The sequence below is a fragment of the Ascidia mentula genome, chromosome 5 (genome assembly GCF_947561715.1).
Source record: "Ascidia mentula chromosome 5, kaAscMent1.1, whole genome shotgun sequence".
Classification (NCBI taxonomy): domain Eukaryota; kingdom Metazoa; phylum Chordata; class Ascidiacea; order Phlebobranchia; family Ascidiidae; genus Ascidia; species Ascidia mentula.
In genome coordinates this window covers 17,673,716-17,698,444 of record NC_138570.1, presented here as the reverse complement: position 1 = coordinate 17,698,444, position 24,729 = coordinate 17,673,716, and the positions used below count along the sequence as shown (strand labels likewise).

General features: G+C 37.0%; 2 protein-coding genes and 1 pseudogene across 4 annotated transcripts; 1 reads left to right on the top strand and 2 right to left on the bottom strand.

Annotated features, from left to right (window-relative positions):
- The window catches only part of LOC145902168 (SCO-spondin-like), a 196,756-nt pseudogene that overhangs the window by 145,067 nt on the left and 26,960 nt on the right, over positions 1-24,729 (bottom strand).
- On the bottom strand, positions 22-8,838 carry LOC145902172 (uncharacterized). 2 transcript variants are annotated; one of them, XM_082990042.1, is made up of 21 exons: positions 8,707-8,838; positions 8,128-8,315; positions 7,755-7,891; positions 7,111-7,260; positions 6,823-6,879; positions 6,514-6,679; positions 5,733-5,923; positions 5,381-5,452; positions 5,003-5,203; positions 4,854-4,919; positions 4,618-4,674; positions 3,977-4,036; positions 3,759-3,873; positions 3,562-3,647; positions 3,420-3,476; positions 3,029-3,208; positions 2,799-2,873; positions 2,286-2,459; positions 1,544-1,606; positions 1,119-1,288; positions 22-1,047 (listed from the first exon to the last, which is right to left on the bottom strand). In XM_082990042.1, exons 4-21 carry the CDS (start codon positions 7,243-7,245, stop codon positions 375-377), a joined length of 2,598 nt encoding a protein of 865 aa, XP_082846168.1. In that variant the 5' UTR covers positions 7,246-7,260; positions 7,755-7,891; positions 8,128-8,315; positions 8,707-8,838; the 3' UTR covers positions 22-374. The 2 variants fall into 2 exon arrangements, with proteins under 2 accessions (XP_082846168.1, XP_082846170.1); XM_082990044.1 differs by lacking the exon at positions 4,618-4,674.
- Positions 11,909-17,643, top strand: LOC145902178 (protein NLRC5-like). 2 transcript variants are annotated; one of them, XM_082990053.1, is made up of 9 exons: positions 11,909-12,048; positions 12,356-12,454; positions 12,691-12,729; positions 13,180-14,490; positions 14,558-14,650; positions 16,420-16,491; positions 16,862-17,094; positions 17,282-17,449; positions 17,531-17,643. In XM_082990053.1, exons 1-9 carry the CDS (start codon positions 11,988-11,990, stop codon positions 17,603-17,605), a joined length of 2,151 nt encoding a protein of 716 aa, XP_082846179.1. In that variant the 5' UTR covers positions 11,909-11,987; the 3' UTR covers positions 17,606-17,643. The 2 variants fall into 2 exon arrangements, with proteins under 2 accessions (XP_082846179.1, XP_082846178.1); XM_082990052.1 differs by having other exon boundaries at positions 14,555-14,650.

Here is a 24,729-nt window from a genome sequence, read left to right as displayed (position 1 = left end):
TTTTGTGAAAACAAACAATCCTTCACACTCACATAGTTTTACTGCAAACAACAGAACTCCACAAACAAAAATAAAGTGTCAACGCATTTAATCCCGAACACACAATAGAGAGTTTAGGTCTGAAAAGTCGTCCAAGTGCAGTAATGGATTACAACTGGGATACGTCATATGTGGGCTATATTGGAAACACATATAATGGAGGCAAACCCAACCACTGGAAATTATAAAACACGAATATGACCCACATCTCAACTAAATAAATCAAACAGTTTCGGATGTGATATCTGTGGAGCAATAACGGTACCAGAGTAAAGTCAACATTTTTTGGCTCACAAAAACACACAGGTTAAAGAATAGGAAGGACATCATTGTCATCAATTGTTTAAAAAGTCGAGCTCTCTCATGGCATCCAGGAGGTATTCTAAGAGCTTAGTTGTGCGCTCATCCGAAGAAGTAAAACCTCCGTCATCAGAGGATTCCAAGCGCATGAGGAGACGTTTTCGTGTTTCAGCGACCGAGGGACTTTCCCCTTGACAGAGTCGGATTTCATCCTCCAGTGCCCAACATAATTTCCGCTCTTCCTGGGTCTCTGCGCACGCCATGCTCTCCTCCGCAATCCGATCCCAATCCTCATCACCACTCCACTTCTCCCGGAGGATTATAGATGCGATTATCTTTGCAAGGGACGCGGCACCATTCCCACGACTTTCGTTGCCTTCCATAAATTTACCAATCTTAAACCCCGTCACTTTGGCACGAAGGCTACACGTGATCATTACGTCATCAATCGTGATGTCACCGACTCTAAAGATTGGATCGGAGTGGAGGAAGTGAATGGCAGATGCGATATCGGCACAGAGTCGGAGGTTGGCCAGGGGAGGGAGCCAGAAATCCTTCTTTCTGGTGTATTGGAGGAAGGGGAGGATGTCCATACCGTCCACGTACTCGAACAAAACTCCGAACTCGTTTCCCTGGCGAGTGTGACCGAGTACGCGGATCACGTGATCGTGATTAGCCAACCGGGATAGTGAGACGCCCTCCGTCAACCTGCAACAAACGTACCAGCTCAATTACTGAGACTAAAATCCCAAACCGTGTCAATATATTTACAAACTTACGTTTCCATCTGCTGTTCGGTCGATATTCCGTCCTCTATGTTAATGTACTGCACTGTTACATTTCCATGCATGTCATTCCACGCCTTCTTAACAAGCCTGAAGTTTCCGTTGTCAATAATTTTGTCCATGGAAAACGTCAGTTCGCTCGGAGGAACAAAACAATCCACAGCCTAAAGTAATGGATTCGTTAAACTGATCATAATCTAACTTAATGGTTGTCAGTTGTGTGCAGAATTACTGCATTGACAAAAGCATTTCTTTCAACATAAAGTTGCATCACATGTTTGTTTTCCAATCATAGATCTCGCAACACATTACAAAATTGTTGGTATTCCAATACATCAACTAAGTGTGTTAAAATAAGCACTGAATACACAAAGTAAAACCGACCGCAAAATTCTTTTTCACAGTAAACATTTTTCTACCTTCTTAGAAGCAAGCTTTTGGTCCTCCAATACCTTTAACCTGGCTTCTGCTGCTTTAAGTTCCTACAAATAGAGTAACAGATCAAGTAAAATGTTCAATGATAATTTATCATAGCTGGTGTGTTCACACTGGAATCAAGAGAGACACAAGATGCAGATCTGCATCAAAACCCAGATATTGACACAACATCCTCTAGTTAATGTTGCAGATCCATGATAACTAAAGGAAAAGGTTAACTAAGGGCAAGTAACTCTACGCCAGGGGTCACTAAACTATGGTCCACAAGGTTAGTCCGTGTGGCCCGCCGGGCTCAGGGCTAGCTGGTAGACTTGCAGGCACACAGATTTCCACTTTGTGGTACCTTTTAGTCAATTGTCAATATGTTGGGTACCAAACTAGTTACCAATCAACGTAGACAAACCACGTTGGGCGCAATATGGCCAAACAAATGTAGCCTTGTGCCACAGTCACCAGATGCACTGATGAGATCTTACAGGTCGAAACAGTGTGTACACCTGTCTGCAGCTCTCATTGAATATTATGGCTTTTGTGCATATAAAATAAATGAGCATGGGGATCAATAATATGAATTTTGTGAGCTGCATACAGATGGCCATTGTTTCAACCTATCAAGTCTTATCAGTGCAACGTGGTGTGGACAATCTTGCCATGGCAGCACTGATGAGACCTTATGAGTTGAAACAGTGTAATAAAAAACCTAAACCATTTTGCTGTAATTACCTGATTAAGTTCAAACATCTCAAGGTATTTTTCTTTGAACGGGGTCAAACTCTCTCTCAACATTTCACCGTTTTCTTTCGATAACTTCTTGCTTAACTTCAGATGTTGATAAGCTTGACTCACTGCACGGCCATGTAAGGCTTTAAAGTTTTGGATGTTCTCCAATTCCAAAATCTAAAACAATGTGCATTTGAAATGTTTATTACAAATTGACTTCTGCTTGTCCTTGTATGAAAATGTGATTGAATCACTTGATGTTATGTTTGTTCAGAATGATCTACAGTTTTTGCAAACGATTTTCGTTAACAACATTTTAGTGTCATGCACTTATGTTGTTTTATCAATTACGAAATCATTGTACATTTCATCAGTAAATAATTAACAAACAAACAATAAAAACTAAGTTTTACATCTAGTAAGAAATATTAAGATATAAACAAATCTTCGCTTTGAGGTGTGAATATGTAAATGATGACTGGAAGTGAAACAAACAACAGTTTCAAGTTTTCTTACCCCGTTATCCATAAGTTCATGGTATTTCGCTGCTAACTTCTTTTCATTTTCAAAGTAGGTGGCATCGTGTTTCCTCTAAAATAAAACTTTTATCAAACACAAAAAAATATTTGCTATGCAAGAAAATTTAATGCACAAACCCACATGCAATTTCAATTATCCTAATTGCTAACTGTGGTATTAGGATTAACAATGTGTTTGTGAAGTATTTACAAAATCAAAACAATTACTTTAAAATAACTTCCGAGGAAAGATTTTTCCTCCTCCGCCTTTTCAATAAACTGACTTTCCATTTGTTTCCTCAACGTTGCATTTGCCCAAAGTTGCGACGAAGAGAGAATTCTTTTTCCAGACTTCAAACATTTCTTATGGCATTCTTCAAATGGTTCTTCCATTGCAAATAGAGCTTCCTAAATCACAAACAAAACAGGTTCAATGAAAACAGCAAAATACAAATGTCTGAAATGAATAAATATTATAATAGTCACAACAAATTGACCAACAAAGTATAATTTTTTTTCTGTATTTCCCTTAAATCAGCTTAAAATAGAGTTTAAATAGTTGCCACAAGTTTCCACAAATATAGTAAATTGATTGATTCAACATTACAAGGAAACTCACCATCATGCTTTCCCTGTAGCTGCTAACAGCATTCGATTGTAAGCAGTGCATTACATTCTAAAACAATCCATGTATTAGAACACAATACTTTTGCCTAATGGTGCACATCAAATTCAGAATAACTCCAGGCATTCATGATTACCTCTTGTTTTCTTGCACTTTCAATCTCACTGATAATTGCATCTCTTTTTTCTTGCAAAGTCAAATTGAAATTCAGCATTTGTTGATCTGACAATAATTGAACGACTCTTTTCTAACTACTAATTTTGTTCGAGGACTTTTGCCATGTTAAAACCAGTATACATTAATATAACAAAAACAAAGAATAGCATTTTTCACCCCAAACAACTTGAGAAAACTTTGGGTCTAAAGCTGTCTCAAGATGTTGTTTTGCTTCATCATTCGCCAAAGAATGTTGCTGAAAAACATCATCTTTGCATGTGCATTCGTTTTCCTGCAAAAAGCGTCAAGTTTTAATGTCATCAGATAGCATTTAATTGTTAACAAACATACAACAATCACCATCTTGAAATTATAACAATCACCAAAGCATTTACCTTCATTTTACTCAGATAAATTTCCAAAGCCTTTGAAAAAATTGCATCCATTTCACCCGACTGAAAATAAATAATGACCCAGTATGAAGAACAATAAATTTATTCCAAACTGTTATATTTATGTAGAAGTGTGAACAAAATATGCAGTGTCATAAAAAAGGATATGATGTGGGGGGTGCATAGTTTCAATAACTTGAAAGATAGTAGGAAAATATACGTAACAAATGTATAACGGAGCAATGAACAAGTCAAGCAAAAATCACCTCTTTTCCAAAATACATGACTTTGTTAATATCAGTTTGTCATGTTAAAGTAGGGTGTGTCACACGTATGACTAATGATGTCATCAATATTATTAGGATGTCATCAAACACTAATAACCATTAGGCAGCAGCCTTTTAGTCTTCCATATACATTTTGGGTTGAAACATAAAGCCATAAATTATGAAGGTTTGTGCCTATTTCGTGCTTTGAACTAAGGCTGCAGTTTATGAAGGTTAAATTTAGGGTGGCAAAGCTATTTAGTCTGAAGAGATGTGACTGTATTACCGTAATCTATGGTAATATTTATTCAATTTTAGGGAACACAGAGTTGAACAAGTTATTTATTTTTAAAGTTTTTCCCAATCCCTATATCTTACTGTTTTGCTTCCATTAACTGGTAGTGTGTCATGAGTGCTTTGCGTTTGCTTTAAAACCTTTCAAAATTAAAAAGTTAAAAAAATAATTAGCACATCTTCACAATCTTGAGCACCATCAGGATGTAACAAAGATTTCATTCCTTAACAAACATTAACAAACTTTTCACATAAATGTTAGTAAAAGAAAACCATCCATAAACGAGGCATTTTTCTCATTCCAAGCAGTAATTGCTTACATGGCTCAGTTTCACGTCATTCCGTTGTAGCTGTTTGTAGTTGTTTGTAACACGCTTTAGCGCAACCTAAATAAAATTTTAGGTGACAATCTAAACTTTTCGCATGTAAAAATTACACTACAATCAAATAAAGTTTATCGACTACTTACCAGCTTTCTTTTAAAGTCATCCTCAAACATTATCTTGTAACTGTTTGTGTATGTTCCCAATGCACTGATACCACTTTGATACCAACCAAGGTGTCTGAAGTCTTGTATTTTTATAAAATCTTCGTACTTTTTAAATATAAAATCCTGAGCATTTGAGGTAATGTTTTCATATGATGTGTCAACTGACATGGTCCTGATACCCTGCAGCATTAGTTATGATGTAAGACCACATACAATAATGCACAGTAAAAGAGAAAATACTGCACAAGTTTTCTAACATTTCTTATCACATTTTAGGCAAACATTTAGAGGTCAATCTTACAATGACCATTATGAAATGTTTTAAATACAGGTAAAAGAATAACTTTACACACACACTTCTGTTATGCTTTTGATGTAGTCTTCAATTTGAAGCTCAATGGCATGAAAATACTCATGTCGGGCTGTGTCCTGCGTCAAAACCAGTTGTAAATGTAATTAAGTGACCAAAAGTTGGAATAGAATCAGTTATGAGGTGAAATCTTTATAATGTCAGAAATGGGGAAAAATCAAAACAGGATTCTAAACAGAAGTGAAAAGAGGTAAGTTGCGTGATTAAGACAGAAACATTAACTAATCATGCAGTAAATGTATTAAACATTGCAAAAACTAAACCAAAGAATCTATATGTCAAGAAATGTACAATTCATACAGAGCATCACATACTACCACACAACAATTGAAAACCAACCTCCAAATAAAGCCTTCCCAGATCATAGTTTCCGTCGTTCATGGATTTCATGTATCGCTCGATCCGTCTAAAAGTTTGTTTTCCATTTCTTTCTGACATTGTCCAGTGTGCGAAGCTTTTTCTTCTGTTCTCAGGGCAAACGTGTTTGTAACCAAACTGGCAGACCACCTTCATGTAGTTGACAGGAAGATCTTCAAAACCACAAATTACAAATATGCAATTTGTAAGCCAACGATACCATTTATAACTATAGTTTTACATATTTTGAATCTTTTTATTAAATTCCAGTGCAAGTTAATGCACAAATAGTGGAACAACTTTTTGAACAGGACGTGTACAATGCAAATACGTGCATGATAAAAAAATTTTGTATCAGAACATAGAAATATTGGAAAGCTGCAGACAGGGTGTGTACATTACTGTTTCGAGGTCTCATCAGTGCAGCTGTTGACAGTGGCACTGTGCTAGCTTTTACACTAGCGGGCACACTAATTTCCACTTTGTGGTACCTTTCGGTGAACGTCGATCTGTTTGGTACCCTATACTGAGTACCGAACAACAGAGACGAAGAACCACTGTGGAGCGTACTATGGCCAAACAGATCTGCTTGGTAACCGATAGTGATAAAGGCAAAAACACCAATGCAATATATGTGAAAAAAAGCACCATGGCCAAACGGATCTTACCTTACGGGTCAAAACAGTGCATGTACACACCCTGTCTGCAGCTTTCCAATATTATGGCTTTTTTCAAACAAAGAAATATACGCCACAGAACCAACCTTTTGAGTGCATAACATCCTTGACTGAAGGCAGAGTGTAGCACATACAGCTATTAAATGCTACAGAAAGTAGATCAAAGGAATATTCTGAGGTGGAATATTTTGTCAAAACTGTTCTGAGATAGTCATTATTTTGTCCATATTCATGGATGACAAAAACCAATTCCTTGCAAAAAGAAACATTTATAATTAATTTATTACAATGCAACCAGAAAACTTGTGAATTACAAATAATTTTGTTTCCAATATCATTGAATGTATCGTATATATCACATATTATAACATGTGTTTGACATATTTTTATTATACCTGCAATATAGAAGTGAATCCATACCATTGAATTTTCTTTGCATAATCCACAAACACCTGAGAATAAACAGAACAGATACAAAAAAATATGCACAAGTGGTTTTGATAAATTATAAATTTGATATATAAATGATATCATAGGCGTCGATTTTTCAAAGTTTTGTAAAATATTAAGGGTAGATTATGGGTTCAATACTAAAGGATAAATATTAAGTCATATACTAATAGATTAATCCAATTGTAATTTTTATTCTGTGGAATGTTTTGAACATACAAACTTCTCCAAACCTTCAAGTGGGACAAATCCGATTCTGTAATCTCCTCTAGCACATTGATAACAAAAGTGGAAGCCATGGCACCAGCACATTGCAAAATACATTTGTTTGAACTAAATGTTTTTTGATTCAACTCCAGAGTCAGCATAGAAAAACAACGAAGCTGGTTGAAAAATAAAATAGATGGTGCTTATTTATATTCTTTATGTTTAAACTTGTTATCGTGCACATAAACACTTTGGTAGATTTACTAGTTGTGAGTAAGAAGTTTAGAATGACACAAAATCAATATAACTGTCTTCAAGGCATAAAATATTTACTGGAAAATTAAAAATGTAAATGTGGACATTGTGGACACAATTTACATATTATCTAACCACAAAATCAGCAATATGAATTGTAATGGAAATACGAAATTATAAAGATATGAAGATTTGATTGCACATTTTTTTTGACACCAAGATCTCTTGATTCAAAATATTTTTTTTAAACATTCAAAAAAATGGAAGTGATGACAAAAAAAAATCTCTGAAAATAAGCATCTCTTGTAAATACATCAGTTATTTTTGCAAATCAATGCAACAAAAATAAACAAAGTAAAAAAACTAGTACTTCTTAATGCTTAATGCAAATTCAAATTTTACTACTTCTACTTACAAGCTGATCATCCTCTATTGGACAACAAATGGGGTTTCCTGCAAACAGAGACCAGTTATTCTATCAAGTTGTCTGATGGGAAAGTTTTTTGCATAACAGTGCAGCTTGTATCGCTGGAAGATTGCATTGGTTGGTGCCTGTTAAACACAAAAATCAATAAAGCCCTCATGAACTTTGGCGTTTCAGCAATGGAGTCAACCATAAGTGAACTTTAGACAGGGCCACTGTTTTACATTATTAATGGATGTTTTCACATGGATATTTGATGTTCAACAACATCACTAGACACCAACCTGCATTGTTGAAAACTAATATGTTTGACAGTACCCTACTTTAGCTTATTCAAAGTGTTTGAACGGAATATTTGACTTACTGTTAAATCTCTTGTCTGTTTCATGTACTCCAAATACACAAGAAAGAAAACTTTCTTTGACATTTCATCTGTTCCAAAAAATCCCACATTAACAAATGCATCACCGGCACGATCAAATGCTGCCTGAGCATAATGATGAGTCCACAAATGTCTGTTTGGATTATCCTGATAATGGACCAACTGTCGCACTACAAATAAACACAGGTTAACTTTATCAAAAAAATGTAAACTGGTGAAAACAGATTGGATATTTTTTGTATGACTTTTGATTGTGAGGATGAATTGCAGAATAACAAACACTTATCGTATGTTAATGCATTGGGTCTTTTTTGTGCAGATAATCAGTAAACATTTTAAGACTTTCTTTCCATCTGGTAAAAGTGTACGGGATAGGAGAAATTGTAATTCATGTCTAGTAGGCCTTGGGTGTCTAACACATGATTTCAGAAAAACAAATTGCTTTTTGACAGGAAAAAAGCTTGGGTCGTGCATTTTATCCTATGTCACAAATTTTTTTTCCAAAAATCACAAATATATTATACACGTCAAAACACACGAAAAAGTTTCAAAAATACTTACGAAGCATGTCCTTATATCCATTTTTAATTTTTGCTTCCCATAACTTCAATCAAGTTAAAATCTGAATCTACGAACACCGTTCAGGGTTTCCCCGTACGTAAGAATAAATCATTTTCATTAATAGTTATTTTTCATGTGACATCTATGAGTGCGATTTGTAAAAAAGATTTATAAAAATTATCTTACATAGAAACAAGTCTGTCTTTTCCTTAAATGCTTTCCTTTAAATTAATACATATTGCTTTCTCCTGTGTGAAAAAAGTCTCACGCTTGATTGCGTTTGTCTGCTTCCTGCACTTCTCCTTCCAAAGTTTTTCCTATGCGTGATCGAGGTGCCGTGCGTTGCTGCTTGCTGTGCTGATAATATACTTGTTACGACGCAAGGTTATTGTAAGTCGTTTACGTTATTTGCTAAAAAAAAAACACATTACGTTATTCGCTTAAAAAATCTTCGGTAGAGCGGAACCCTGACCTTTCAACTCGTCGCCATGGATTCAGTAAATAAGGAACTGAATTTGTGCTATCTTTCAAGTTTGCTGTGAAGCAACTTGTTTATTGGTTCCTTTGCTATAGTTAGCCATAGATTTATAACAAATATTCTTGGAAATGTAGCTGAAAATATTTAGCGTAAGGTTAAGCAGTAATTTTTAGGCTTTGGTTGTCCAGAAGCAGAAACAAAATTGTTTGTCAAATCGGGTTGCTGATGTGTGGGATTGATGCTCGTGATATTTCACGAAACTCAGCTATTGTCGCTAATGAAAAAACTAATCAAACAGTTGATGCACTTCTTAGTTTTGTTGTCAAATGTCTGCAACTGTAGTTAAAAATATAAATTTGATTGTTAAAAAGCAACAGATAGCTTTTATGTGCATGTTTGGTATTGCCTGCTTCAAAGGGGCACGTATGTCAACGTAATGTAAGTTAGATTCAAAATGCTGTTTAATACTGATGACAATATTGTTATCACTAACGTAAACTATAACACGATGTTGAATTTTTGTAGCATAAATCGACACAACAAAAGGGATATACTGCCCCAATAACAGAGCAAATCCGTTTATTTGGGGCAAAAGAGCAATCACATTCTTTTCGTTAAACTGTAGGAATTACGAAATTTACAGTGCGCCAAAAACGTCACACTTCACTGATCACATCACACGTAAAGTTTTATCTTGTGTGATGCTATTAACACAACGAAGAGAATAGCGTGGCGTGCAGTTAAAGCAAGCTAGTTCAACCTTTTCGACAGAAGAAACACGTACAGTTTGCATATGATTTCACGAAACACTTAACAATTAATTTATAATTTTGTTTTCTTTTTAACGTTGGCATAACGGACATAGTCATGTTTTACCTTTTTTGACTTTGTTTAAAAGAAGTAGTGTTGGTCGTTTAATCATGCTACTTGCTAGAAATTATGACCTATTTTGTTACGTGCACTATATGTAAAAGTTAGATGCTATTATTACGGAACACAAGTTAGTGTGACATGCTGGTTTTACGAAGCAAACCTATACGGGGCCTACCAGTACCCAATGTGTGAAAGTAAACCATTAATGAACGCATTTAAGGATTTCTTTTCATATTTGCCTGCATTCGTTTATTCCCGCAAAACATATAATTCACAGTAAAGCTCACCATGCACTTAGAACTACTGTAAACCGAACAACGCCTAGGAGGCCACATGTTTTCTACACGGCCCTAGAAAATACGAGGCCAGGAAGAGGTGAAATCATTTTGATTTCCGGTATAATATCGAAATGCGCGCATGGGCAACAATGAAAACCACTGTATAGCGCGACGCACACCTAATGACTAGCGGGTCATTCACGCAGCACTCATTGCACCAGCCAATCAACGACTTGCGCGTAAACCAATGAAGCGTTACAGTAAATCCAATTAAGCGGTATGGGATACGGAAATAAATCCAAAAGGGAATTTGATAAAACGTGAGAGCAGGAAACCGATGAAAAACAAAAGAATTGTGCAATGTGTTGTGCGCATGGGTAATAAAGACTGCTTCAAATAAACAACACAGATAATCAAAGAAAGCAAAAAGAAAAACATTAGTGCCGTTTGTCATTTTCGCCACACTTAATAAGGAGTTAAAAAGTCATCTGTCTTCCGTGTACATAAGGTTTGTTTGTCAGCGGTGACTGAAAATGTTCCAGCGCATTTAGCTTCGCTTTTATGTTTTCTGAACAAACAAATCGGGAAACTGGATGAGCCAAAGTTCAGACCTGCCATGAAACAACATGTTTGTGTCGCGTAAGCGGCGTTATAAACATTGTTTTTTCCTCAAGACCGATTAGTAGTAATGCAAAGTTAAGTGTAGGTACATATATTATCCATGTGGCGTATTTTAAAGATTCAAATGTTATTGATTTTGTGATATCTAGAAAGAAATATTTATGAGCAATAAACAAGAAAAAGTTGGGCAATATACGAGAAAATATGTCAAACAAGCGAATGTGTGTAGACAGGTCATTGCGGAAACAAACATGACTGTATTGAAAAATACTTCTCCGGAAAGTAGTGCAGGCCTACATTATACGCTGATTTGAAGATCATTACCAATCAATAGAGTTTAAAGTGTATGTAGTCGGCTTAACACCAATCTTAACAAAAACTGCTCGTTACCGGGGGTAAACATCGTTTTTTATGTTGTACAACAAAGCTGAGTCGTGTCGTGACTCCAGTATCAACACAGGAAATTATAGTAAGCTTAAACTTCAGCGAACTTAGTACGTAGTCGATAAAGTGTACTTTAAGCTTTTCGAAAATCCTTTTTAATACCAATTTCATTAATTTGGAATAATATCAGCAATAGCACTTCAAAAATCGACCCAGCATCATCATAATATTAATTTTCTTTTGTTTTTTTGGGGAATACTTTTATGTTTACTCAATAGCGCCACCTATAGCCTGCGTCATCAGTCGTCTGCGCAACGATAATTGAGATCGCAAACTAGCCCAGATAATAATTAGATTATTTTGATTTTTCTGGAATAAACATAAAAAATATGAAGCGAATATTTCAAAAGTCGATAAAATCTTAACCTATGTAAGGATCCTGACGTGTTAATTTGTTTGGCAAAAGTGTGTCCATGACCTTGTTGACCTAATTTGTACAGCATTAGGATTTATATAGACATTGTTTGGCTAAACCTTTACAATAATGTGATTTTGTTGACAGTTGAATTGTTTGTTACTTTTTGTTAAATTGTGATTTTCTTTCTGAGGGAAACTTAAAACCAACAAGTATCAACAAAGAAAGCAAGATGAAAAGAATGTCTGACACAAAAGGTCAGAATGATTCTCAAATCAAACAACAGAAACCAGGTAAGAAGAGTTTTGATATCCATATCTAAAACACACATTCAACGTTTGTTTGGTTGGCATATTGCAATTATTTCAAACAACACTGAAATTCAATAAGCTGGCAGTAATAAACACAGCTGTTTGGCCAAACTTTTATATTATTTCTTTCACATCATTGCTATGATCAGAAACCAAAATAGAAACAACTGAAATATGAAATTTCTGTAATTTTCCCTGTATTCTGGTGAATATTATTAGACTAATGAATTCCAAGCTCTTCTGACAGAAATTATTATTAAGCTAAGTAACAAAGTTTTAATTTTTCAAGATCCATCACTGCAATTATCAGCACAGGGGGCAAGCATATCTGACAGCGTTGTTGGAGTTCATGGTCACGTCAACATAACCAAAAAATACTACAGTCAAGGTATGTCAATCCAAGGGTATTGCAAATTTATGCGGGGTAGGACAATTTGAAAATATTTTTTTTTTAAACGGGGTCTTGAGCTTTCTGGTTATGTTAGTTTTTTACTAATGTAGATTAACCAGAAAGTTTATTCAAGTGCCAATTAATATATATAATATAAAGTTATTTTGGTTCATGTGCAAAGTTTAATTTGAGCTGATTTTATGCTGACATTATTCAAATTACTGAAAATATAGGTTCACCAAGCACAAAAGAAGATGACGAACCAAATGAAGGTAAAATGTTGTGACCTATTTCTGCAACAAGAACACAATCATATTGTTAAAATGTCAAAATATTATGGTGTACATAGCCTATATGTATGCACACTATGTCATTCGAATTTTGACATAATTTGTTAACCCACACGCTTTGTTTTAAAGAGATGCCAACCCCTACCTTAGAGGTATTGGTGATGTGGCAGTAATTTTCACACAGTGAATCACCGCCTACCGTAATATCTCAGCCTATCGAAGCAATGGGTCACAAGGGAAATCAAAGTGGGGTTTTTTGAACAATTTTTCTGGCAATTTAGTTTCCTTGTGCGTTAAAACTGTGCACCTTTATTCAATCAAATGCAGAATTGTAAGGTAAACAGAACAACACACTGCAATAGCGTAACTATGATTAATGATGAACCTGAATTGGATTGGTTTTGGGTGATGACTTGTGTTTTTTGATTTCAGAAAAAGTGCAGCAAGAAGCCATCGAAATCATTAAAAGTCGACATAATGTACTAAAGACTGTCATGTCTCTTCCTGGTTTGAGAGAAGATGGAATCCCAGATGTTAATCCAAAACTGAAAAAACTTGACTTTTACAAGGGTATTGATCCCAAGAAAGAAGATGAATTTGTGCCATCAACAATGAGGGACAGTGTAAATCAAGTTAAAGGCGAACCCACAACATTTGAGGAATTGCTCACGACAATTCATGAAGGTCACCAGTTTATCGCATTTGCAGGAGCACCGGGCGCGGGAAAAACTTCGTTATCCAAGAAACTGCTGAAACACATCAAAAAGGGGTATTTGATGTTACACCTAACCTTCATGAATATAGACTATGGTGATGACAAACTTACACTTCAAGATCTCCTACTGGACAGGCAGTTTCCTGATACCAAGCAAACTGTCCTTGATGCTGCATTCACATGGATGAAGCAAAACCAAGAAAAGTGCATTTTAGTATTTGATGGTCTGGATCAGGCAACATGGTCACTGGAAAATGTAAAGCAAATTAATACAGATTACAAAACTCTGTTTACAGTTCAACAGCTTGTTGCGAATCTCTGCAGCAAAACTTTGTTCAGAAAAGCAACATTAATCTTTACATCACGTCCACATTCCCTGCTTGCCATTCCTGTGGGACTTCGTCCAAAATCTACCATTTATGTCCATGACCTTGCTACAGAAGACATGAAAAAGCTGTTTTATTTCTATGCTGAAGAAAAAGCAAGTGAACTGTTTAAAAAACTTGAAACTGAATCTCCACAAATGCTTAGTTTTTGTCACAATCCATTGCTTTTACAATTTGTCTTGTATGCCTGTTTGTTTGGTGGCCCAGACAGTTTTAACACAATTACCAACCTATTTGATACAGTATTGCAACAATTTAATGTATCCGAATATGCAAAGGGCAAGAGCATAAACTTTGTTATAAAAGCCCTTGGCAAAATGGCCTACTATGGAATGACTCGCCGCACTGTTGTGTTTAGCCATGCAGACCTTTCTGCAGTGGACCTAGAGCATATTAATGTTCAGGATGTGATAATTAAGCTTGTAAAACACTCTTGGTTCTCACATCGTAAAGTTTTCGATGGTTCCCAAACTTTCTTTTTCTTTTCACATCAAATGTTACAAGAATTTATTTGTGCCTTTTACATTTCCTTTTTTATGCCTGTTGAAGAATTCAACCAAATCGTCGATGAGGTAGTGATAGTTCCACACTGGGCCATGGTGCGGCGATTTGTATGTGGCCTTTTGCTTGGACAGAAACGTCGTAAGCATGGCATTAACTATTTTTACAATATCTTTCTAATTTTCCTAATTGTTGTTTTTGCAAGTAGTATCAGGAAGTTATCCTGCTGAAGGAAATTTGGAGTCTGGATGTGACGGTGATCTTGCTTGCTCTGAGACAGATTCCAGGATCCAGGAAAAAGGTATCTTTGCTATGTAAACCTGCAACTGCAAGGCATATTACCTGGTTTACTATTTGTGCAACACAAGCTTTGTATTTGTGTAACATTTGTAAACATTTTTTGAAAACAGTGATTTATCAATCACATTAAGTGAATGTTCACAGGTTACAGAAATTAAACAGGGATGAACAGTATATTTGCAAAAAAAAAGTTACACATATAGACCGCATATCAGTAATTCTATGAAAAAAGTTTTGCCCGCGGGGAATGCCCGTCTTGTACTCCTGCGTCATAGATAGTCTCAGTTCCGTCACAAGGCAACCGGTGATGCGTTGGGGTCAATTTTCTGGTTGAATGAGCAAGAAGTCACGTGGTGTAGCCATGGCGATTTTCAGCGTGTTTAGTGCAGTTTTAGTGCATTTTTTGCTCTTCTCAGTCAGTCAGACGTTTTGTGCAGGGTGCTGTGAAAAGTTTAGTTGAAAAACCACCAAAATGTTCAAGGGGATGTAGCTCAAAATTGAATCACAGAAGTATACCTTAATTTGTGATTTTATGTTAGGCCCGCCTCTTGGCTACGCAGTAAGGTGAAAATTAGTTGCAAGATAGTTGCTTAAAGCACCACCTAGGGGTCATTTAGGCCCCCGATCAGTCATTATTTTAGCTAAATTGGCTGCAAAAAAATGTAAGACGGTTTTGCGAAAAAATGAATCACAAAAACCTCATCCAATTTGCAATTTAATGTTGGCCCTAACCCTTTTCTATGCAATGGCAAAAAAAATTGTCACAGGAAAGTTGCTTTGGTTGCCCCCTGGGACTGTTTTTGCTATCCTATAGGACAAAAGATCCTCCTGGAGGCTCCTCAGATCCTTGCTGTGTTTTGGCGGATGCAGCTGCAATCAATTTTTTTTCTCTATGAATAGTACCAGTAGATCTTCATGGGTCACTGACCACAGGAATTGTTGTTGGCAAAAAAGCAAATCACTCAGTATGGGTATTAATGGTGATAGCCTTCAAAACTAGATTTTTGGGATTTAATACTGATATGCGGCCTATATTCCACTATTTAGTGACATGCATTGATTTGAAAATTGGAAGCTCCTGCTTTTGCCCCAAAATGAAAACTTTGTCAACATAACTCCTGTATCCTGGGTCAAATTGTGTTAAAATTTTTATTTGTAGCCACAGGTTTGCATTTGAAACACATGTCATGTTTTAAAGTTTCAGGTAATGGCTTAAGGCATTGGATGATTTGACATGCAAACGCCACACGAAACGATTCCTTAGCCATGTTAAAAAATTGCATCCACATATTTCAATGTTAAGTGACCAAACATATCTGTACCAATGGTGTATGTGTTCAATTTTACTGCACTACGGTTAGACATGCAGAGATTTTTTGTTTTACGTCAGGAGTCCCAACTATAGGGCCACGGACTAGTACTGGTACATTTTCAAACTGTCCTACCATCTTGTCGGCTAGGATTTTGTGTGGTACACGCCTTACAAACACGCAACTATAAATACAGGTTGGGCACTTATGCCCATCCCCAGTAAACTATAACATGGTATTGTCTTTGCCAAGGCACTCGTTACTGATACTACTGCGTTAGACATGTAACATGTGTATACTTGGTTCATTTATTGATGTCCTCTGCTTTACTGCATTAAATAACCTTTAGCTTCTACAGATAATAAATGTGTTTGCGCAAAACATACGAGTAGAAACAATCCGTCCAACCAAATACATGTCAACAGTTTTATTGCAAATGTTGTTGTTTCTTGTTTTCCAGACAAACGTGCGAAATTATTGGATGCGCTTTCAAGATATCTCCAATCTCAACCCGAGCAATACGATCTACTGAGTGAGTAAATGATATGAATGCCAACAGTTTAATGCGTGTTTGTAAACACAACGTTTATTTGCGTAACAATGGGTGGGTTTGTTACGTCACACAGTCATTGTTTGAACCGAACACTCAATGCAGTTTATTTTAGTTGTGATTAAATGTTGTGGAGGAAAGGCGCGTTTATTTCTGTCGTGTAATTTTTATATTTTCTGATAATTTGAACGTTTTATATTGGATTGATTTGTTGGTTCTTGTGTTGATTAAATCCGACTTAAACGTGGGGAATTCTGTGCAAGAATAAAGTAAGTTTTAGTTTAAGTGATTTTATTAAAACTGGAAACCAGACATCTGCTTTTTTAATAAACTTTCTTCTGTTTTGTTTCAGATTTTTTTCTGGATTTGAAGGAAATCGAAAAATGCCACCAAGAAAAAATCGCCAGGTTTTGTCCTCGGCAGTTGAATTTTTCCTTCACCCGACTTCACTCAATCGTTCAGGTTTTGGCGGAATTTTTACCAAAAGTTACAAGAAACGATTTGTGGCTGTGGCTGTGGAATTGCGACCTGAACTCCGAAGATTTAACGATTATTTGTGAAGCAATAAAACGAATGAAACCAAAGGTTTGTTTGTGTTTTTATTTATTTTGTAACCAAGATTCTGTTTTAAATCCCTGGCATTTTTTGCAAAAGTTTATTTATTTAAAGAAAAAACACGGAATCGTTTTAGTTTTGGGATAAAATGTTGCTTCTTCCTGGTTCAGAAAAGTGTAGAAATATTTCCAACAAACAATGTTTTTATTTTAAATAGTTGGAAATTCTCAACCTGTGTGGAATCGAGTTTCGCGGAAAAGACGACGGGAAAAAAATTTGTGAGATTTTACCGAAGGTTTGGTGGAGGTTGGATCTGCGTTGGTGCAAAATGGATCCAGATTCGGTTAAGATGGTGAACGAAGAACTTGCTAATATGGAAAACCCTGTGAGGATTTAATTTATATTTGTATAAAAACATTTATTTGTGGAATTTCATAAAATTAAAACTTTTTGTGACTTTTTTCAGCCGGATGTTTGGGGTTGGGATGAAGGTCAGCAGTTCCTCCTCTCATCCGATCCTGATTCCAGTGATTCGGATTGAAGCAGAATCTCAACACGAAAACTATTTCCTGTTCCCGAATTATTTTTGTTTTGTTTTCGTGATTTCAGAAATAAATGATTTTTAACAAAAAACAAAAACTCTGACATTTTTTCCCAAGCGTCACTTAGTAACACTAAAACTTAAACCGTGCCACTAGAGGTATTATAACGAAAATAGAAATAATAATCAAATTAGGAAATGAGATATAATTTTTTTGCATAATCACATGTGCGCAATTTTTTTTTGCAGTTTAAAAATAGAAATTTTACACCGTTGATTTAGAGATTTGATAATTTATAAATATTCTTTTCAAAAAATGGGAACAATGAGCTGTACATGATATTAATTTATCATTTTTTGCAAAGACAATTGGTCGGTAGTTGTGAGTCTGGAAATCTGCGTTATTTTACATGATGCCTGACTGCTTCATTTCTCGGTTCCCAGTGCAAGCTACTGATGTGTTCCCGTGAATTTTATGTTCTGCACGATCAGATACGCAAACCTGCAAGGTTATAAACTAAAGCAAATAAGTAGTGATGCACCGAAACAGCTATTTTTATATTCGGCCGAAACCGAATATTCGGCAAAAGTTGCCGAATTAATTCGGCCGAATAAACCGAAACTAATTTTGGTATCCATCTCTTTAAACACAATAAATTTAAACAAAACATATACTGGATTACATCTTATCCAATCACACAGCCTTTTTTGGCGCTTGAAGAATAACCTCGTCTTCTGTACCATAAGTGCTTAAAGTTGATTTTTATCATTTCTGTGAAAGTGAACAAATGAAACGAACATATTCGTACAGTTTAAACAATGATTTTGACCTTTTCTAACTTTTCGTTTCAGCGTTATATGCAATAAAAAAGTTTCGGTTTCGGCCGAATTTTGCAGAAATATTCGGCCGAAACCGAATAATTGCGAAAACCTTAGTTTCGGCCGAATAAATTCGGCAAACCGAACTTTCGGTGCATCCCTACAAATAAGTTCGAATATTGCGGAAAACAGAATTGCAATTTTATTTAGATAATAATCTTTTTGCCTATAGTAGTCGGCCTTCATATGTTACCAAACACTAGTAATTGTTCTGGCAAAAAAAGCAACACAGCCCGCATATGTGTAAATGTATAGAACCTTAAACACTCGTTTCTGCTGATTCATCATCGTATGGACTCGGGGCTGTTTTATTACAGCGAAGAAACGGTCTACGCATCACGAGCATTAACGAAAACAGAACAGAGGTATACGCTCAAATTGAGAAAGAATCTTTGGCAGTAGCTTGGTCGTGCGAAAAGTTCATGTACCTGGTAATTCTTTACATGCTGCTGATGTACTCTCTAGATCGCCTTCTCCAAAGTAGCTCTCTGCAATTGAAGTTACTTTGCAACATGAGATTGAAGAAAACGTTGTTGCGGTAATTGCTAACATTCCCGCATCTCAAACACGGATACAGCAAATCACAACGAAGTGTGACGTATAAAGCCAAAAATTTTTCAACTTACTAAAGGCGGTTGGCCTAAACGAGTCGATTTCGATTCGCTGCAACCATATTTTCAACTGCGCCACGATATAACTGTTGTTGACAGATTGTTTGTCAAAAGGCTCCAGACCTGTCATTACTGAAGTTCTGCGAAATGAAATTTTACGCAGTATACATGTTGGACATCAGGGGATGGAGAAGTGTGGACGGAGATCCAAAGGTTCCGTCTGGTGGCCAGGTATTACCAACGACATTAATCAATTTGTTTCCAGCTGCATTAAGTGTCAGAGGAATACAAATATGCCAGCAGAACCAATGATTCCTTTTCTTCTGCCCAGTAGACCATGGGAAAAGGTAGGAACAGATTTGCTGCATTTCCAAGGTAAAATGTATCTATTGGTCGTAGATTACTATACGAGGTTCATTGAGATGTTCCTACTCGCTCATGCCACGAGCTCATCGGACATTATCAGTCACTTGAAGTCTATTTTTCCCGCCATGGGATTTCAGACGTAGTGATGTCGGATAACGGCCCGCAATACAATTCCTATGTATTTTTCAGTGTTTCGCCAACGAATATGGCTTCATTCACCAGACCAGCAGCCCACGGTATCCACAAAGCAATGGAGAAGCGGAAAGGGCTGTAAAGAGGGTCAAAAGTCCACTAAGCAAAGCCGAAGCTCCTATTTGGCGTTACTTTCTCACCGTACTACAAAGCTGGCTTCCGTATACAGCCCAGCGGAGTTGTTGATGGGAAGACGATTGAAGGCGACAATTCCGTGTTGGACGTCGTCCCTTGTCCATAACTGGTCTTATTTATCCAGTTTCAGAGCTAAAGATCTCGAAATCAAGCAAAATTACGACAAGCGACAACGGGTACGGCTTCTACCTGAACTTTCCCCGGAAACGTACGCTTGGATCGGTGGAGAGGGAGGCATTGTACGTTCTTAAACCTCACTTCCACGCTCTTACATCGTCGATACCCCAAACCGGTCATTGCGACGTAATTGTCGACACATACGACCGATTCCAGAACAACGTGAACTGCGTACGCGTTCCGGTCGGTTGGTAAAACCACCCGTTTGTCTAGACTTGTAATTCCGATTTTGCATTTTCAGTAAAGGGGGATGTAGTGTGTTTCGCATTAGTGCTTGTACAACGTGGTAGTGTCACGTGACCACCTCCTACATAAGTTATCTTCTGTGCCGCCAAGGACATTCTGTTGTAACCTACGTTAGTGTGCACCGCTGTTCCGTTCCGTTTATGTAGTGTATTAAACCACAACAATACAATAATGTTAATACATAAGTGCATTAGCTCGCGTTTTCAACGAGCTTGAAGCTGTATTTGACAAACAATGCATGAATCAACAGGAGATAATACTGTAGGGATGAAGCATCCTGCATAATTGTCCCTCAGATATCCTGCAATGAGACTATAGAGTTATGTTTGTATTCGCGTACTAGGTTGAACAGTTGTATGGGTATCAGAAGAAACAATTTCAAGTTATTTTCGGTTGCGTTACTTTTGGTTACTGAAGAATAGTATAATGAATTGTGTTTGGGTTGTGTTGGTTTTATTCTTTGGTATTTTGGAATGCGCCAGAGCCCGAAGTAATTTTTTCTGTTACATTTATTATCTCGATGTTATTGTTTTGTATAAAATCCTTAAAGATTTGTATTTATATAAATCATGAGTATGATTTACAGGGTACGCAAATACAAGCCGGACTGTTTATTATTCAACTACAAGCAGCTTGTTTGCGAAAGAACATTGATATTGCAATAAATGTGGATCCTCTTGCAAAACTGAACAACAGCAAAGCGCAAAACATTACGAAATGCAATCAAAAGAAAGTGCATTACTTGGGGCTGCGTGAACTGTTTATTTGACAGCTGTCGAGAAAAGCTACGTTTAACCAATTTGTGATGCCAGTCAACTTGGTGTCAGATGGAACAAGAACAGACGATGATAGCAATTCCTTTGCCGGGACTACTTGCTACGTAGCGGGCTGGGGAAGAACAAGTTTATATATATAGCTTTCCGTATAAACTTACACACACCATTAGCCATGCAGTTCTGCACCGGCTCTTGCAGTGAACCACGTGTATGAGCCCTATTTCTTCGACATTGTAAACTACAAAATGATATTTTATCTCCTTAGTTTAGGATTGTTTAAACTAAATATAAAAAATGAGCATCTAACTATGTCATAAAACTATATATTAAATGTTTTTGACAGACATAATTTTGTTGCGGCCGTGAGGGGCCCACTTTCCGACGTATTGCTTCAACATGCCTCTGACATCGTTCCGATCACAAATTGCTCTTCGTTAAATGCATCGTGGAGAAGTTTTCGCGTGTCTGCAGGAGACCCAAAGTTTTGTGCTGAAGGCATTGCTAGGGAAGGCCTTTGCGTTGTAAGTATTTATAATATGCATTAAAATGATCTAGTGAAAACATGTCGAGGAAAAACTAGTGATGTACGAAATTGTCAATTCAGGTAACGAAACCAGTGGCAACCAACTTTTAAAGATAATGAGTTTCGTCTACGTGACGTCAACAAAATTCCCAGTGGCAAAAAGTAAAATTTTTGTGCAGTTTTAAACAAAATCGTTTTATTCAAAGGGCGACTTTGGAGGCGGTCTTGTTTGCCGCCGTCCCAATCAAGGAAATCAGCTCTTCCTTCATGGGGTTGTGTCGTACGGTCGAGATTCATGTGATAACTTGAATGTCTACAACTAGGTACTCCAAGTCCCAAGTTGGAGTCGAAATCCTAACCTTTGATAGCTTACTAAAAAAAATTATTTGCACAGAATAGCCGACGTGCGTGTGTGGATTGACGGAGTCATTTCTTCTTAACATCAAAACAGGACGGGACGCCACGTTTGTCGTCTTAATCAGAGTTAATAAACAACACACATGTCTAACGTTTGTTGTTTGCTTTATGGGTTAAAACAATATTAACGTGGGTGCACGACCTGGTAGATCTGTTAGGTTTGTTTCTGTTTATACCTATAAAACGCCACCAATATTTAATTTCACGATTTTAGTTTCAGTGAACTTCCGTAAGTAGATCTTGATCTTAAACTAAGTCAATTAAATTTATAATCAGCTATTTTTCGTCCGTTACTAATTTCTCTTTTCTCTTTTGTTGTAATTAGAACCGGCGTAACACCGAATACCGGTACAGGGGTAACATCGGATGTAACGGGGGATAGCTCAGACAGCAAGTTTCAACCGACTTTATATTGGTTATTTCACCAATAATGGAAAACGGCGAAAATTTCAGCAATACCTGTTTAGTTTGTCGTTTTTTGACGCATCTGCCAAGCACGAACGAAATAAAAGTAGTAAGGTAAATATACCGCATGCAACCAAAATAAACTGATATCCGGATCGCGTGAGTGGTTGAGGACAAACCACATCAACCTCAACATGCTGCATCGGGTGGATCAATGGTGCCTTTGTTTTTATGCAGTTTATTTTGACATTGACATTAGATATATGCCCGGCAAATCTGCTCTACGTCTTAGATCCTCCTGTGCCAGTTGTACCTTTCGGCGACTTCCGAGTCTTCACAATATCTATGATGCCAACCTCCGAGCGCGTCATCCTGTAGTGCAACCATTACCTATTGTCCTTAACTTAGAGGAAGAATTACTTTCAGTACGACATCAACCCCCAAATCAGTTTCCATGTAGAAAATCTTTCCTCAGTCTAGGGAAGAGCGATCACCAGTGTCGAGTTAAAGGGGCGTGACAACGTATTATGCCTTGCATTTGGAACGCATACCTTTTCCAACCAATCCAGTACAATGGAGAGGTCATTATCCTATTCTTGGTCAGCCGTAATATGTCCTCATAGACTGTATACACGGGCTGTATCAAGGTCCACCACCTGTACCATGACCGCTTCTGACGTTTTGTATGGGCAGTTGGGGTTTGCACCTCTGTCGTGTACACGCGGCAGCCCATCGGCGTTTCGATATTTTTTCCCGGTCTATGTTGAATGTCGTAGTCAAACGCGGAAAATATTCAACCAAACGTGCGCACTGTCCGTAATGTTCCTTCGACTGTCATAACCAACGAGGGAAACAATGATCTGTTCGCAGAAAAAACCTTCGACTTAGATGATGGCTTCGATACAGTTTGGTCTTAAGTATTACCGTAAGCAACTTTTTTCTCCTCGTTGAAACTCCCGTAGTTAACTGCCCTCTCCTCACCGTCCACGTTCTGCGACAAAAGACATCCTACAGCGATATCGGAAGGATCTGTATCGACCACAAACGGCTGTGTACGAAATCTGGGTATTGTAAAATGGGCGCCGAAGTTAAACGCTCTCTGGAATCACCAAAAACATTCTGACAACTTTTATCCAATACTTTACTTTTTCTGTAAGTCGGTGAAGAGGGGCAGCGATATGCCCATAATTCTGTATATATTTGCGGGAATTTGACGTCAAGCCGAGAAATTGGAAAGCGTCTTTTAGTTCGTGGCGGTGGCCATTGAGACACGGTCTATACTTCGTTTGGGTCACAACTTACGCCGCTTTTCGATAAGATATGTCCAAGGAAGTCAACTTGCGTTCAAAACTCGACCTATTTAGATGGTTTCAGCTTAACCCCACTTCTTATACATCGGACAAGCACGGCAAACGTAGGTCAAAATTATCCGATAATGTTATCCAAGTAGGCCAAGGCGCCACCACATTTTATGCCGTTCAGACCCAGGTGCATGAATTGTTGAAATGTAGACACAGCGTAACACAATCACAAAATAACATTTGTAAATTCATACAATCCCAGAACAAAACATTCACCTTCAACTGGCAGCATTGAGGTGTTGGAAATGTACATAGAGATAAGACACCACATAATACATAACAACATTTGCTGTTATTTGTTTTCAACGTCAGGTCCAATGAAATTTTTTGTCATTAAATTGTTTTTGAGCTTTTGCATCAAGCTATTATGCCTCATATTATTCTTTGAATTTGGTTCGAGGAAAATATTTTACAGGTAAGCAGCAGATATATATGTGGAATAAAATATCCCACATGTAAACAACATGGGTAGTCATGTACAATACTTTTCACAGTCAATAACATGACAAAACATCAACACAATAATAAAAAGGAAAATTTTACTGGCAAAAAAATAGTTTTATATCTAGGATGATAAAATGATTTTTAACAAAAATAATATCAATTTTGCTGGTTATGCTAATGGATTAGCAGCAAAATAGTCTTTGACAGGGATTATATGACCTGGTCCAAAATAATCCAGCATCCACACCATTTCAATATTCATACGTACAGGATAAAATTGGTGTGCTTGACTCCAATCCACCATTTCTGGGTGTCGAGTGAATAGTGCATGCAGAGCAAACTTTTTTTCATCAGGGTCTGTGATGTTAACAATTTTTCCCATAATTGACACGCGTGCACAGCGTGGGTCTTCAGGGTCGTAGTTATGAACATGACAATAATTCAAGCCAATTTCTGAGACAGTCAGTGAAGCTGAGTTGTTTTTCATTAGGTCTTGGATGCTTACATCACTGGACATAATGTAAAAGTATGGGATACCGGTGCTGTTGTCATTCGTACCATCTGCCATGGACCAAATGTTGGTAAAAGGAGT